General features: G+C 35.1%; 7 protein-coding genes across 7 annotated transcripts; 2 read left to right on the top strand and 5 right to left on the bottom strand.

Annotated features, from left to right (window-relative positions):
• Window positions 1-2,139: 2,139 nt before the first annotated feature.
• On the top strand, window positions 2,140-5,064 carry RO3G_15031 (uncharacterized protein; the record flags this gene model as incomplete). The annotated part of the gene is made up of 4 exons (XM_067669615.1): window positions 2,140-2,236; window positions 2,287-3,908; window positions 3,964-4,145; window positions 4,215-5,064. The coding sequence occupies 4 exons, from the start codon at window positions 2,140-2,142 to the stop codon at window positions 5,062-5,064; spliced, it is 2,751 nt and encodes a 916-aa protein (XP_067525716.1).
• A 243-nt stretch (window positions 5,065-5,307) lies between these two features.
• RO3G_15030 (iron-sulfur protein NUBPL) lies at window positions 5,308-6,080 on the top strand (the record flags this gene model as incomplete). The annotated part of the gene is made up of 5 exons (XM_067669614.1): window positions 5,308-5,383; window positions 5,430-5,552; window positions 5,604-5,828; window positions 5,886-5,939; window positions 6,025-6,080. 5 exons carry the CDS (start codon window positions 5,308-5,310, stop codon window positions 6,078-6,080), a joined length of 534 nt encoding a protein of 177 aa, XP_067525715.1.
• Window positions 6,081-6,343: 263 nt separating this feature from the next.
• Window positions 6,344-6,596, bottom strand: RO3G_15029 (uncharacterized protein; the record flags this gene model as incomplete). The annotated part of the gene is made up of 2 exons (XM_067669613.1): window positions 6,344-6,379; window positions 6,438-6,596. 2 exons carry the CDS (start codon window positions 6,594-6,596, stop codon window positions 6,344-6,346), a joined length of 195 nt encoding a protein of 64 aa, XP_067525714.1.
• Window positions 6,597-7,263: 667 nt separating this feature from the next.
• On the bottom strand, window positions 7,264-7,825 carry RO3G_15028 (uncharacterized protein; the record flags this gene model as incomplete). Its single annotated transcript, XM_067669612.1, has 3 exons — window positions 7,264-7,593; window positions 7,645-7,734; window positions 7,793-7,825. 3 exons carry the CDS (start codon window positions 7,823-7,825, stop codon window positions 7,264-7,266), a joined length of 453 nt encoding a protein of 150 aa, XP_067525713.1.
• A 283-nt stretch (window positions 7,826-8,108) lies between these two features.
• On the bottom strand, window positions 8,109-8,476 carry RO3G_15027 (uncharacterized protein; the record flags this gene model as incomplete). The annotated part of the gene is made up of 2 exons (XM_067669611.1): window positions 8,109-8,278; window positions 8,386-8,476. 2 exons carry the CDS (start codon window positions 8,474-8,476, stop codon window positions 8,109-8,111), a joined length of 261 nt encoding a protein of 86 aa, XP_067525712.1.
• A 523-nt stretch (window positions 8,477-8,999) lies between these two features.
• Window positions 9,000-9,899, bottom strand: RO3G_15026 (uncharacterized protein; the record flags this gene model as incomplete). The annotated part of the gene is made up of 2 exons (XM_067669610.1): window positions 9,000-9,671; window positions 9,843-9,899. 2 exons carry the CDS (start codon window positions 9,897-9,899, stop codon window positions 9,000-9,002), a joined length of 729 nt encoding a protein of 242 aa, XP_067525711.1.
• A 2,191-nt stretch (window positions 9,900-12,090) lies between these two features.
• RO3G_15025 (uncharacterized protein) lies at window positions 12,091-13,726 on the bottom strand (the record flags this gene model as incomplete). Its single annotated transcript, XM_067669609.1, has 6 exons — window positions 12,091-12,574; window positions 12,625-13,003; window positions 13,051-13,154; window positions 13,206-13,311; window positions 13,362-13,557; window positions 13,613-13,726. The coding sequence occupies 6 exons, from the start codon at window positions 13,724-13,726 to the stop codon at window positions 12,091-12,093; spliced, it is 1,383 nt and encodes a 460-aa protein (XP_067525710.1).
• Window positions 13,727-14,140: the final 414 nt, after the last annotated feature.

Below are 14,140 nucleotides of genomic sequence, written 5' to 3'. Positions count from 1 at the left end.
TAGGCTTGGTTGATTCTGCATTCATTTACTTATTCGCTTGTCCATACATCTTTATCCTATTCTGTATATTATCATTTAAAGACTTTGTAAAGCAGCTTCTCTAAAAAAAATTAGATTATCCACTGCTTCAAGCAATAAGATTGTACTTTTAGTTGGTTTCTTTTCGGGATAGATTCTTCTTTCAATCTTCTGGAATATCAGTTTGATGGTCAAGTTTATTAAAGTTTCAATTGGGACAAGAGCTATTTAATAACAACTTAAGTCCTGCAACAATTTCCTTTGAATGAATTTTTTAAATGTCCATGAATTTAAAGGGCATTCTTACCACTGTGATGAAGACGAAAAGAATGAAGATCAAAAGTCCTGTTTATTAAACATGTTATTCATGCAAAAGACAATCTATCTGTAAAAGCAAATTAAAGGCGTATTGTGATTTATAAATATATATAAAGCGATAGTAGAGATATTTCAAATGCATTTAGAGTATATAAAGAGATGTGAATAATGCTATTGTTTAATTCCACCTTCACTGAACTGCTCATAAAGAAACTGAGCCAAAGCCAGTTTATAAAAATAAGAAAAAAAGCATTTTGTGTAACAAAATAGACGGTGGATGAATTCACTCGAAAGTCTTTTTTTTTTTTTTTTTTTTTTTTTTTTTTTTTTTTGCAAATGGAATCCAAAACAAGATGGAGAAAGAAAAATGTAGAAAGTGATGGGCATGCTTCTTTAAGTTACAGTATCTTACCTGGAGGACAAGCGCGTGAATATACAGTTCGTTCGTCAGCCCGAATATTTAATATAATGGATCTGTTTGGATTTATTTCACTGTGTTATCTTCTATGGGTAAAGTTGCTCATAAAGAGATAAAAAAAGAAAACTGATGATATAAATAGCTAGCACAATATAGACTTTTGATCATACTTATTGTTGGTTGGTTTTTAATAAAAAGGAGACAAGTGAGAAGAGGTGTCTATTAAAAAATATACAATGCATTATTAATAAAAATACTAGAAAGTATATTAGCTATAAGAGACGTTGGAATACAAGTCAAAACAGTCTATTGGGATACTTCGTCAGACACTCGATTCATTGATAGGCTAAAGATTGAAGATATTATTATCCTTGAAGGAATAAGTTTTTGGCAAATTAAATCTTATATTGCAATCATTGTTAAAAACGAAGATAAACTCATTGTCGTTTTTGAGGTAATCTTATATGATGCTTTGAGTGAGTGCTTATATACTTTGTAGAATTTATTACCAAAACTAGATCCAATTTTATTACAAGTCTTTCAAGGTGTTCGATCCATTATTTTTTCAAAAGAACAAGTGCACTCTTTGTCTCAATAAGCATTTTAATTAACAGCTGCTAAGCATTGTTTTACTGCCAAGCATAATCAGTGGCACACTAAAAAAGGAGAGGTTTAGTGCCACAATAAAATTACACACGTTTTTCTTTCTTTCTTTTTTTTTTTTTTTTTCTGTCTTTCATCTCTCACTCACAAATACTTCTTTTTTTTCATCTCATTTCCCCTTTTCTTCACATATACATACACAAACACGAAAAATGGCGGTAAAAAAAATATAGAGATTAAAACAAAAGAACCTAACAACGCTTTAAGATAAATGAGTTGAAAGCCAAGATTGAACATAATCGCATCATGCGAGACAAGTTTATACAAATGCGTCCTTTACTTAAAGACAAGAATGTGATTTCAGATTGTGAAACTCAAATAAAAGAATATCAAAAATACATTGATTACTTCACAGAAGAACTCGCTCGAATTGAATCAAAAAAAGAATTATCTCCTCAGTTAACACCTAATTTGCAACCACCAAGAACAAGTTCAATGGCACATCCATTGACAGCAGCAACACCCATAAAAACAAAATATTCTAATCTTGGCAAGTGCTCAGAGAGGAGGAGTGATAAGGAGAGAGAAAAAGACTAACGTAGTTTGGAATAGATCTTTTAATGTCGGAAACACCTTACAATAAACCAAAAGTATCACTCAAGTTACATGAATTAGAATATAAACTTGATGTCGAAAAAACAGTGTTGAAAGGTATTAAAGGAATGGCAGAAGTATTGGAAAAAAGTGTAGATAGACGCAATCGTACAGACATTCAAGATAAAATGTATGAAAGTATGGAAAAGTTGAGTTTATTGAATTCCGCTTTAAGAAAATACAAGAGTTTGTATATTGGTGAAGGTGGTGATGAAGACGACTATGGTAAAACAAACAAATGGATCTTTATGAATGTGTTCTCATCCAGGCAATAGAATTAGAAACACCACCTTCAGCCCGTTTGCCTCCTGGATTTAGAAGACCAGTGACGGGTAAACTTCAATTGGAAATTTTGGAAGCATGTGAGCTAGCGCATGCTCCTACTCGATTGATACGTACTCCAGCAACAATCATCTTGGTCAAGATTGATAACCAAGTCGTGTTCAGATCAAGGCCTGCACGAAATGACAAGTGGAATGAGCTTTGTGAAACACACGTCAATAAGGCATCAGAAATTGAAATTGGTATTTATGATCAGTCACCAGAGAAATCATTACCCATCGGTATTCTTTGGTTAAAGATTACGGATATTACCGAAGGGCTCAGAAAGAGAAAGGTTCCTCAGTGGATGCTAGCTCAACAGCAACAGTTGCAAAAGAAGGAAAATGAAGGGGAAAGTAACACTGCAGTTGGGCCTACACCAATAGTCAATAGTGCTGGAGCAGAGGGTTACGACAATGGTATTGAGGCATGGTTTGATGTTGAACCTGTCGGTAAAATTGCTTTTCGCTTAAACTTTGTACGTGCAGACGGTAATCGTCGTCCGATGGATAAGTTGGGTCGTGCGGGTGCTGTACGTCAACGTCGTGAAGAGGTTGTAGAAGTCAATGGTCACCAATTTTTGGAAAACAGATTTTACAATGTCATGAAGTGTGCCTTATGTCAAGAGTTCTTTGTCAACAGCGGCTATCAGTGTGAGGATTGTGAATACACTTGTCACAAGAAATGCTCGAGTAAAGTGGTTACTAAATGTATGGCAAATTCGACAGAGACAGTTTCGGATGAAGACAAACTCAATCACAAAATTCCTCATCGATTTGAACCCATCACAAATATTGGCGCTAATTGGTGTTGTCACTGTGGATACATGTTGCCCTTGGGTTCTCGTGGCGCCAAAAAGTGTTCTGAATGTGATATCACAGCACATACACGTTGCGAACGACGTGTACCTGATTTCTGCGGTCTAAGTATGGAAATGGCGAATCAAATGCTTGCAGAAATCAAGGCGGCTGCTAAACGACAAAAGGCGCCAGAAAGTAAACCAAGGATAGAAGAAAAGGAAAAGGAGGAAGAAAAGGAAGCAGAAGAAACTCTCGGAAGTCAACTTAATCAATTGACTATCATTGAGCCTCCTCCACCTCCTCCACCAAAAAGCCCTGTGGTTGTTCCTCAAACACCACCTACTATGTATAATAATGCTAAACCACAACCACCTTATCCACCTCAACAGCAGCAACAGCAGCAGCAACCACAGCCCTATCCCCCTCAACATCCACAATCTTATCCACTCCAGCAACAACAACCTTATCCTCATCAGCAATCTCATTATTCACCTCATCATCCACCTGTGGGTATCCCTCAACCAGGAAGAATGTATCCACCTCAACAGCAAGGCCCACCTCTTCTTCCTCCACATGTTCAAAGCCCCTATGGACAATCTCCTCATGCTCAAAGCCCTTATGGACAGCCTCCTCATGTTGATCCTAGATACCAACAACAATACTATCCTCCTCAGCAACAACAAATGAGACCTCAAATGGTTTACAGTCCTCAACAACAGCAACAAATGATGCGTCCTCCTGTGAGCCCTTACCAACAACAACAAATAGTGCCTCAAGTAATAGAAAATAAATCAATCGTGTTACTTCTCTTTAACTCTCTTTTTTTTATAGGGTCAACCTATGCAGCCGCAAAAGAACCGTAAAGTTGCTTTAGAAAACTTTAGTTTCCTGGCTGTGCTTGGTAAAGGTAACTTTGGTAAAGTCATGTTGGCAGAAGAAAAGCACGATAAACAACTGTATGCTATCAAAATGCTGAAAAAGAGATTTATTATTGACAATGATGAAATTGAAAGGTAAAAAAAAAAAAAAAAAAAAAATTAATTGCACATACAAAATTAAGCGGTGCTCATGCTATTTAAAAGTGTCCGATCTGAAAAGCGCGTGTTCCAAGCTGCTAACCGTGCACGTCATCCGTTCTTGATCAGCCTTCACTCTACCTTCCAAACCGAGAGTCGTGTTTATTTTGTGACAGAATATGTGAGTGGTGGTGACTTGATGTGGCATATTCAACGAGGCCAATTCTCTGAAAGAAGAGCTAAATTCTACGCGTGTGAAGTTCTGCTGGCTCTAGAATACTTTCACAGCCAAGGCATCATTTATCGTGATTTAAAACTGGATAATATCATGTTGGGTTTGGATGGTCATATCAAGATGGCTGATTATGGTCTTTGTAAAGAAAACATGGGTTACGGTCGCACTACGGGCACATTCTGTGGCACACCCGAATTTATGGCGCCCGAGATCCTCAAGGAACAAAACTATGGGCGTGCTGTCGACTGGTGGGCTTATGGTGTACTTATTTATGAAATGTTGCTGGGTCAATCACCCTTTCGTGGTGAAGACGAAGATGAAATCTTTGATGCCATCTTGGAGGATGATATCTTGTACCCTATCAATATGTCCAGTGACTCAATTTCTATCTGTCAACAACTCTTGCAACGTGATCCCAACAGAAGATTAGGTGGTGGACCGGATGATGCTGTGCCCATCAAGCAACATCCCTTCTTCCGTGGTGTGGTGTGGGAAGACATGTTGGCCAAACGTATCCCTCCTCCCTTTTATCCCTCTGTGACAGGTCGTTTGGATACATCCAACTTTGATGAAGAGTTTACAAATGAAATACCTGCCCTGACACCAATTGATGCCACCTTAAATCGTATTGAGCAGCAAGAATTTCAAAACTTTTCCTATGTTGCTGAATGGGCCACATAAAATAAATATTTTAAATACAGAGCATTGCATTTTTTTTTTTCTTTCTCTCTCTCTAAAATGTTGCAAATTTCTAAAAGAGCTTTTTCAACATTAAAACCTTTATTTCATGAAAACCCACTGGTAAGATCAAGAAGTACACATTGACAGCCTTTTTTTTTTGAGATTGTTTTTTTTTATTAGGGTCTACCAGGACATAAAGCACCGCCTACGATACCAAGAGCACAAAGAGGTTTACCCAAAAAAATGCCAATTGCTGGTGTCAAGAACGTGATCGCCGTTGCTTCAGGGAAAGGAGGTGTGGGTAAATCGACTACAGCAGGTAAGCAAAATGTTTGTGACAGTACACAGTAATAACACTATTTTAGTGAATATTGCTATGGCAGCAGCAGGCATGAAAAAGAAGGTAGGTATTTTGGACGCAGATATCTTTGGACCATCCATACCGAAATTGATGAATTTAAAAGGGGAACCTGATTTAACCGAGAAAGGTAGACGGTGCACAACAGGCTGTGTGGATGAGTAACTGACCTGTAGGCTAGGTGATCGATTGATACCGTTAATCAATTATGGTGTGAAGTGTATGTCGATGGGATTCTTGGTGGATCAAGAAGCACCTGTTGTATGGAGAGGATTGATGGTAATGAAAGCATTACAACAGTTATTACATCAAGTGGATTGGGGACAATTGGATTTATTAGTGATTGATATGCCACCTGGTACAGGGGATGTTCAGCTCACCATTAGTCAACAAGTCGTTGTGGATGGTAATTGGTAGAGATTATAGGAAAAAAGAAACCCTTTTTTTTACATTATGTGTATAGGTGCTGTAATTATCTCTACACCTCAAGATATTGCATTAATTGACGCAGTCAAAGGTACAAATATGTTTAAAAAAGTCAATGTTCCCGTAAGCTGAATGATATATAACAAATGCATGCACACATAAACACATTTCTATAGGTCTTGGGACTCGTTCAAAACATGTCACTCTTCATTTGCCCCAACTGTCAACATGAATCCCATATCTTTGGTCATGATGGAGCACTTCGTATGGCACAAGACATGGATTTACCCATCTTGGGCCAACTTCCTCTTCATGCTGATATCTGTCAACTGTCCGATGCTGGAAAACCCATTGTTGTTTCTCAACCCAACAGTCCATTCGCTGAACATTACCGTTCCATCACTCAAAATATTCTAAACAGTTTGGCTAATAAATAGAACACACACAATTGTAGAGAAAAGGAGAGATTTATTTTGTGAATAGTCTACTTGTAATTTATTCGTACTTGTCCTTAATGTCCTTCCATTGTTTCTATATAAAAAAAAAGATTTAGTATACCGTTTCATTCCATCTTTCCTTTTGACTTTACGCCCTTGTTTATGTCATCCCAAACTTTAGTGGCAAGAGTATCGAAACCAACTTCAAAAGCAATAGCACCAGCAAAGACCGTAGTGACGAAAACAGAGTTCTTTTTAAAGAGGGAGGTGTAGATGGTACGAGACAAACCAGAAGCAGCAGTAGCAGGCATAGTATAAGAAATAGGTGTAAGAAGAAAGGAAAAGAAAAATCACTGGTCCCCTGCCAAAAATTCTCATTCAGAGAGTGTGACGTATCTGAAGCGGCATTTCAAAATCAGTTGCCTAACAACAACAAAAAAATTTATGCAAGTAAAAGGGAAATAAAAGGACGATGGCTTTCGAATAAAGGATTTTTACTAATAAAGTAGGAATATGGAATATGTTGATTATTCACTTTAACAAAAAAAAAAAAAAAAAAAAAAATAATCTCTCTTTTGTCTGATCACCCTTTCTTATCCTTTCTTTTAATAGAACGAAAGAGCTTACAATATGTATAGACAGCTCGAATAAAAGATTTTGTAAGGTTTATACTTTTTTCTTAGTATTCAACCTTGTGACTCGTTTAATAAATTTTTTGTTGTTGAAAAAAAAAAAAGTATAAAAAGCAAAAAAAAACCGAGGAATAAATAGATTTCTTTACAACACAAATGAATTAAACAATTGACATAAAAAGCATTCATGTGAGATGATTACCTCGGTAACTTATCGTTGAAACATTGAAATCGTCAAACAATTGAAGAGCTATTACACATGGATTGGGTGCACCGAGTGGTTAGGATCTGGTCTTCGTACCAACCTATGGCATTATGTGCAAGTCCATCTGTTATATTTTATTAATCAAATGAAATCATTTTCTTCATCGTCCACTGCTCTTTGCTGTGCATCTGCTTTGGCTTTGGCATTCATCTTTTCAAACTCATCATCTTTCGCGCGCAAAGTGACTGAGGTACAAGTGACGATCTTTTCACTTTTACAAAAATAGTTGGTGGTGTATTTGGGTTGTTTAGATCCATCGTTTTTCATGGAACTCAGTAAGGGTAATAGACCAGCGGTTTCACGTTTACTTTCTTGTATTTCGAATAATAAATTCGTACCAATCGTATCGTCCATTTCTCCTTCAAATATTTGATGACCTACTTGTAAATAAGGCTTTCCTTCCTCTAATCCCTAGCAAAAAAAGGTTGGGATACGCTTTGTTTCGTGTCAATTGATATTTACAATAATTCGACAGCCACCTTGGGTTTGTGCTATTTGTTCAATGTATTGACTTGTAACGGATGCTCCAATATCAAATAATACATAATTGGTCTACTAGAAAAGATTATTTTTTCCATTCTATTTATCTACGTATTTTTATATAATATACCTCTTCTTCATATTCGTATTCACTATCACTCATTTCGAATATAATAGTAAAAGAAAACGCTATAAAACTTTTTTTTTGCTTGTGTGTATAAAATAAAAAAGAAAAAAACAAATATGGTAATCAAAGTCACATTTCTTTGTGTGGAGCACCAATGGTCAAATATTGACAGTTACAATAAATATACAAGAACGTACAACTGAAAGAATCCTCTGGGCTTCCTCTCTTTTAACTCTATTTCTTTCCTCTTCTTTGGAAAAAAAACGTGTATACTTTATTTCTTGAAGGGGATGCTTCTTTTATATTTAAAGGGAAATTTTTATCGCTCTGTAGGTGTATGCGGTGATACTTGATCTTGTACAGAACGGTATATGGTTCCCGGAGAATTTCTTCTAAATGACACTTTATGCACTCGACCAGAATGAACAGATCGATGTTGATGTGCATGATGTGAACTGTCCAAGAGTTTAGCAAATTCAGCTACTTTATCTAATAATCGAGTTGTATAAACATCATTTTCTTGACTTTTATGAGGCACTATACTGGGTGTTATTTACTTTAGACTTTACTTGTACTCTTTTTTTTATGTATTTTACCTTGTTGCATGTCATGCTCACTTATTGGAGGACTGGGCAGATAGCTGTCATTGTCATCATTAGAAATAGAGCTTGATTGTGTAGCAGACATTGTATACTGATGAAAAGGCTATTATGTTGACTTGTATCTCTTTTATATCAAAACTGAATTTTAACTCGATCTATTATCTCTGTCATAAAGTCAACTTTTAAACTGCTTTTTTATTTTTATTTTTCCGAATAAACTAGAGCGTGTTTTTCTTGAAATAATGTTTGTATGTACTTTTTGTAAATTATAAGAAAGCAGAATGAGTTTATTTGATCTACTTTGCTTCTCTCGGGATGGAGGGAAAACATAAACAAAAGACTAATGGTGAACAACATCAGAATTTTTCTTTCGAGTCAGTAGCAAGATGGCACATTCAGGAATTATCTCGTAGGCAGAACCACAAAGTAGCCGTATACTGTTTAATTAATATGTACCCACCTTTTATGCGAGGGTAATAAATGGCTAAAATCACGATAAGTGACTATTCATCCTCTCCTACAAATGACAAAATGGTCAGTTTAACATAGAGTAAACAGTAATTCATGCGCTTCATCGTTATGTTTGAGAGAGAAAAAAAAGGACGCGTTTATTTATTGTTGACATTACATTCTCTGTCAATGTCATGTATTGATTCCGTAATATTCTGTATCCAATTGTTATTTTCTGTATCAAAAGAGAAAGGTGAGATATACATTGTAGAAGGTTGGGTATAATAAGGCATATAATTTTCGGCTTTTGGTTTAATGAGCGCTTCTAGTCGTTGAATAAGTAATTGTTGCTCCTTAATCTTTGAATGAGCCGCTTTGAGTTGTTCTGTATAATAATCTTGCACTTTTTCATAACGTTGCCTTTCTTGATAAAGTCTAAATGCCACATGTCTTTGCTGCTCTTCAGATAATTGAGTAGTAGGTTTCAAGTCGTCTGTATTGTATTCTTGAATGGCTGGCTGCTGGTTATCCAACACTATTTCATCCTCTTCATCATCTTCCATTTTTAAAATTGTCTCTGGATCTTCTTCTACTTCTTCATCCTCTTCTCCAATAATTTCTTCTACTGCCTCCTCTGCTGTTTTTACAGTAGTCTCTTCCTTTTCCTGCTTAATCTTTTTTCTTCTTGTATATCTTGTTGCCTTTCTTCGGATCAAGTGAAATAAATCACGACGTCCTGGTCTAAAGTAAGGATGATACCAACGACAGGATTCTTTATCTTTACTATCTTTTGATTTTCTTGCGTCTGTATCCCTTTGAAATCCATAAATCTATTTTCTTTAAATTAAGTATTTTTCTGTAAAACAGAAAATGTGAATTTACATTCAATTGGCGTACAAAGGAAGGGAATTTACAATGTTTAAATAATCGTGGTAATACAATCTCGGTAAATTCTGTATCACTAGTAAGCATAAATCATAGGAAAGTGATAAGGTAGTTACCTGGAATACATTCAATAATAAACATATCTCTTCCTTGATGTTTACACCATCGGGCATACTTTTGTTCATTTTCAGGAACTTGCAAACATCTGTGGAAAATCTCCTTAATATTTTTTTTCTTTCAAAATTGCTTCATAAATGCTTACTGGTAAAGCTTGGATACAAAGCCAGCAATACCGCGCTGTGAAGAATCTCTTCTTTTCATAGGAAGGTTCCAAGGTTCCAACGAATGATTTGTGATTAATGTTTCAAAAGAAGCATTATTTGCTAATAACTGGTATGGGTCGTTCGAATGGGTAGATAAAGCATTCATGCTTGCTTCTGATATATAATCTTGTGCATAATTCATTTTCATAAAAAATGAGAAGGAAAAAATAAAAAGAATACAAAAAGGTTCCCGATTCCTTTATTTATTAAACACACAAACACACGTATTTGATTTAGGGGATTTTTTTTTTTTTTTTTTTTTTTTTTTTTTTTTTTTTACTTATTTGTCAGTGGCTGTACTCACATAAGCATATTTTTTCTTTTTATACAACAGACATACCAGCTTGAAAATCACGCCTTAATCTTTCTCTTTCTTTCTTCCATTTACTCTTAAAACTCGATTCAGTGACACTTTTAAAAAAGGGGCCCATTTTCCCCATGTTACATTCCCCAGATAAAAAAAGCTAAGAAAGGGGAAGTAAATTCTACAGATATGCTTTTCCTGATCCCATCGCAATATCGCGATCATCTACAAAAGGATAAAGTCCGAGGCTTTAGTTATTTTACATCAAATTCCTCAATATTCTTTTAAATTATGTGAATTGTCAATCGACACAGATCGATGGACGTTCATTTGGTTACACGTTTGTCAGTAAAACATGAATGCATTGTCTTTCTTTTAGGTGCAGCTTGATATTAGCGTATATAAAAACTGAAATGGTTATAAAGAAGAATAAAAAAAAGGGGAAGGGTTTTATATATAATCTATATAGTTTTTACAGAAAAAAAATATATATATTTCGTATCGTGAAGTAATCTTATTTACAAGCAATCTAGATAATTCACAATGACAAAATGATAAAGTATTTATTTTAACTAACGAAATTTTTGAAATCGCATATATACAAAAATGGAAACATTTTATTCTAAAGGAAACGTTCAAAAACATTCCAGAAAAAAAAGGGGAGAGGGGAGAGGAGGGGACTTCATCAATTTCTAATTCATCTAATGATGGGTAACAAAAGCTTAAGAATCATTTGAATATAAAATGCTGAGAAGCAATTCGTCCCTTTTTTATGGAGCTATTGTGTCAAGTACTGTTATGCAATAAAGGGGACACTGCTTAAAGTAAAAGAAAAGCATAAAGAAAGCCAGGATAGTACAAGCAGGTTTTTTTAAAAAAACTCTATGCTTTCTATAAAAGCTTATGAGAAAAAAAAAGTGAGTAGTTTGAGTTGTAACATATGTAGATCGCGTTTTAACCAGAATTGACGTGATGCATTGCAACGCAGTAGACTTTTTGTAAATACAGAATTAATGACAATCAAAGTACCAACAACGCGCATCTCACATAGATAAAAAAATAGATGCTACAAACACAAGACATTGTCCTGTATATAAAAGGTATAAAAGAAACAAATGTAATGAAACGTACATAGAAGAATTTATCCAAGCAGGAACTTCTGAGTTTTACAATATCCAATCATAAGAGATTGCTGACTTAATGAGTCAAACGTCACGAAGTACAGTTAAACAAAAGTTCAGTTCGCGTTTCTCTGTACTTCTTTTTTTTAATCCAAATCTCTATTTAAAATATGGTAAAAAGAGACAGTTCTCCATCTAAACAAAATAAACTTACGTCCAACTTGTAGTTATTTTATTCTTTCTTTAAAACATTAGTTGATCAAAAAGTAACAGTTGAATTAAAAAACGACCTTGCCATCACGGGCACTTTAAAATCTGTTGATCAATTCTTGAACATCAAATTAGAAGACATTTATGTTGTTGACCAAGAAAGATATCCACACATGGTATACACTTATTAATTATATGCAATTTATAAACCCTTTTTTTTTACTAATTACTACCAAAAAGTCCTCTGTAAAAAATTGTTTTATTCGTGGTAGTGTTGTTCGATATGTTCAACTTCCTGCACAGGCTATTGATACAGCACTTTTACAAGACGCTGCTAGAAGAGAAGCAGCTCAACCTTCAACAGCTCAACAAACCAATGTCAAAGTGAAATAAAAAAAAGACTTTATTAAGAGGAAGAACTCACTAGCATGGGTGTGATTCTTCTCTTTTTACTATTACCATTATTACTATTACTCTCTTGTTGCTGGCTCTTTAAACTATCAATGATTCGCTTTTTGGGTATAGCTTCAGTCATTTCAATATCTTCTGTCGATCTTTCAATCTGTTTTTCATAACGTATTCCCATTTCACCTTCTGAAAATACCACAGCCGAGCAATACCCATCAGCAGAGGAAAACATCAAGACGGCACCATCAGGAGACCAAGCCAGATCTGTGATGGGTGCAAAGTGCATACCAGAGATGGCACAGATGGGCCGAATCTGTTGGGTATCATAAATGTAAACAGAGTCTTGTGTAGCTGTGGCATAGAGCATACGATAAGGAAGGGCAAATGCACTAGGAAAGTTGCTTCTCTTTTTAAATAATGTGGGACACCATCGAATAGCAATGGATGGTTTTGGATGGTTACCTACAAGTCCTACGGGTTGTCTATCAAAATCTGTTAGGATTTGCGTGTTTTGAGATGCTTGAGAGTTTACTTTAATAACATATTTCTTGGATAAATATAAGCGCAATTTTGTAAATCTTGTTCTTCTTGCTGCTCTCCTTCTTCATCTTGTGACCTGTTTAATCCAGCAGGTGTGATTAATAAGGCACCGTCAGGGCTAAAAGATAATCTTCTAAAGAAAGAAACCAAATTTTCATCGTGATATAGTCGAAAGGGTTCCTTTCCTTTATCTATTTTTGTAAATTTGCGTACACACGGAGTAAAGGTAATCCTGTCATTATTTGTTTTGCGGTATTTGTAAATAGCCACAGATCGATCACTACTTTGGGTTGAGACGTATTGACCTAGTGGATCCCAAGAGACGCCTTGAACATAGTGTGAATGGTCTGCAATGACATGAATACAATTTCCTAATACATGACTTAGTCTTTCCTCATGATGCTATAAGTGTTCGTACTTTCTATTAAACTCCAAACTCTTGCTGTATTGTCAATAGAAGCTGTAATAAAATATCTTCCACAAGGTGACCAAGCCAAGTCATAAATTTCTTTATTATGACCACTATTTACCATTAATAAAAAAAAAGTGTGTTTTGTTTGGATATAAACTTACTAGAACATATGAACCACAGACCAAGTCTCTTTTTCATATTCACTATGATCATTGATCATTGTATTTTCTTTACTTGGTGCTAATTTCCATATAATAATACACGCGTCTAAAAAAAAAGTTATTCACTCAATCCAAACGCGTATATCATTTTTGTACCATCTCCCGCTGAAGCAAGGTAATCGCCCTTGGGTGAAAACCTGACTACATTTACAGGTGAAGAATGTCGTTTAAGTTCTGAAAGAAAATCAATATCGACAGGTAAAGAATTCACCAACTGTTTTGATTTGTCCTTTTCTTGACGTGTTGAATTCTCTTCATGTGCATTATCTGGTCTTTTTTGAATGCTCCAAATCTACATAAGAAAATCAATTTTTTTGCGTTTATTGTTGGTACCCTTTTTCAATTACTCGAATAGAGCTATCAGCTCCTGCAGTAGCATAACGTAAACCATCTAAAGAAAAATCAATCGAGTAGATGGCTTGTCCTTCATGCCAATTAATTTCCAATGTCTTTGCAATCATTTTTAGCTTAAAAAAGAAAAAAGGTGAAAAAAAGGAACCTGGATCCAATTTTTGTTTTGCTTTGTTTTGGATGTGACGGTCAATGGGATGTTGTCTCTACAAATATTGACAACAATTGTTAGATCAATCAGTGCCTTGGTAAATAAACTCATTGCTTTCTTCAATTGTCTTTTTTTATTGAAAAGGTTTGGTAGCAAGATGGATACGGTTACAAGATCTATTACTGATGTAGAGCTTTTTTATTATAAAAAAAAATAAAAAAAATAAAAAACAGCTCTTCTAAAGCTTTATTAGATTAAATATAATGATATACTAAGTAGTTGGGCAATCCCCATATTTGATAGCCTAATGACTTTACCATTTTAGCGAACCCTTCTGTTTCTACTTGATGCTGATACACAAAAGGTGGGAAAA

The sequence above is a fragment of the Rhizopus delemar genome, genomic scaffold (genome assembly GCF_000149305.1).
Source record: "Rhizopus delemar RA 99-880 supercont3.15 genomic scaffold, whole genome shotgun sequence".
In the NCBI taxonomy this organism is placed as follows: Eukaryota; Fungi; Mucoromycota; class Mucoromycetes; order Mucorales; family Rhizopodaceae; genus Rhizopus; species Rhizopus delemar.
This window is presented reverse-complemented; position numbering and strand designations above follow the sequence as displayed.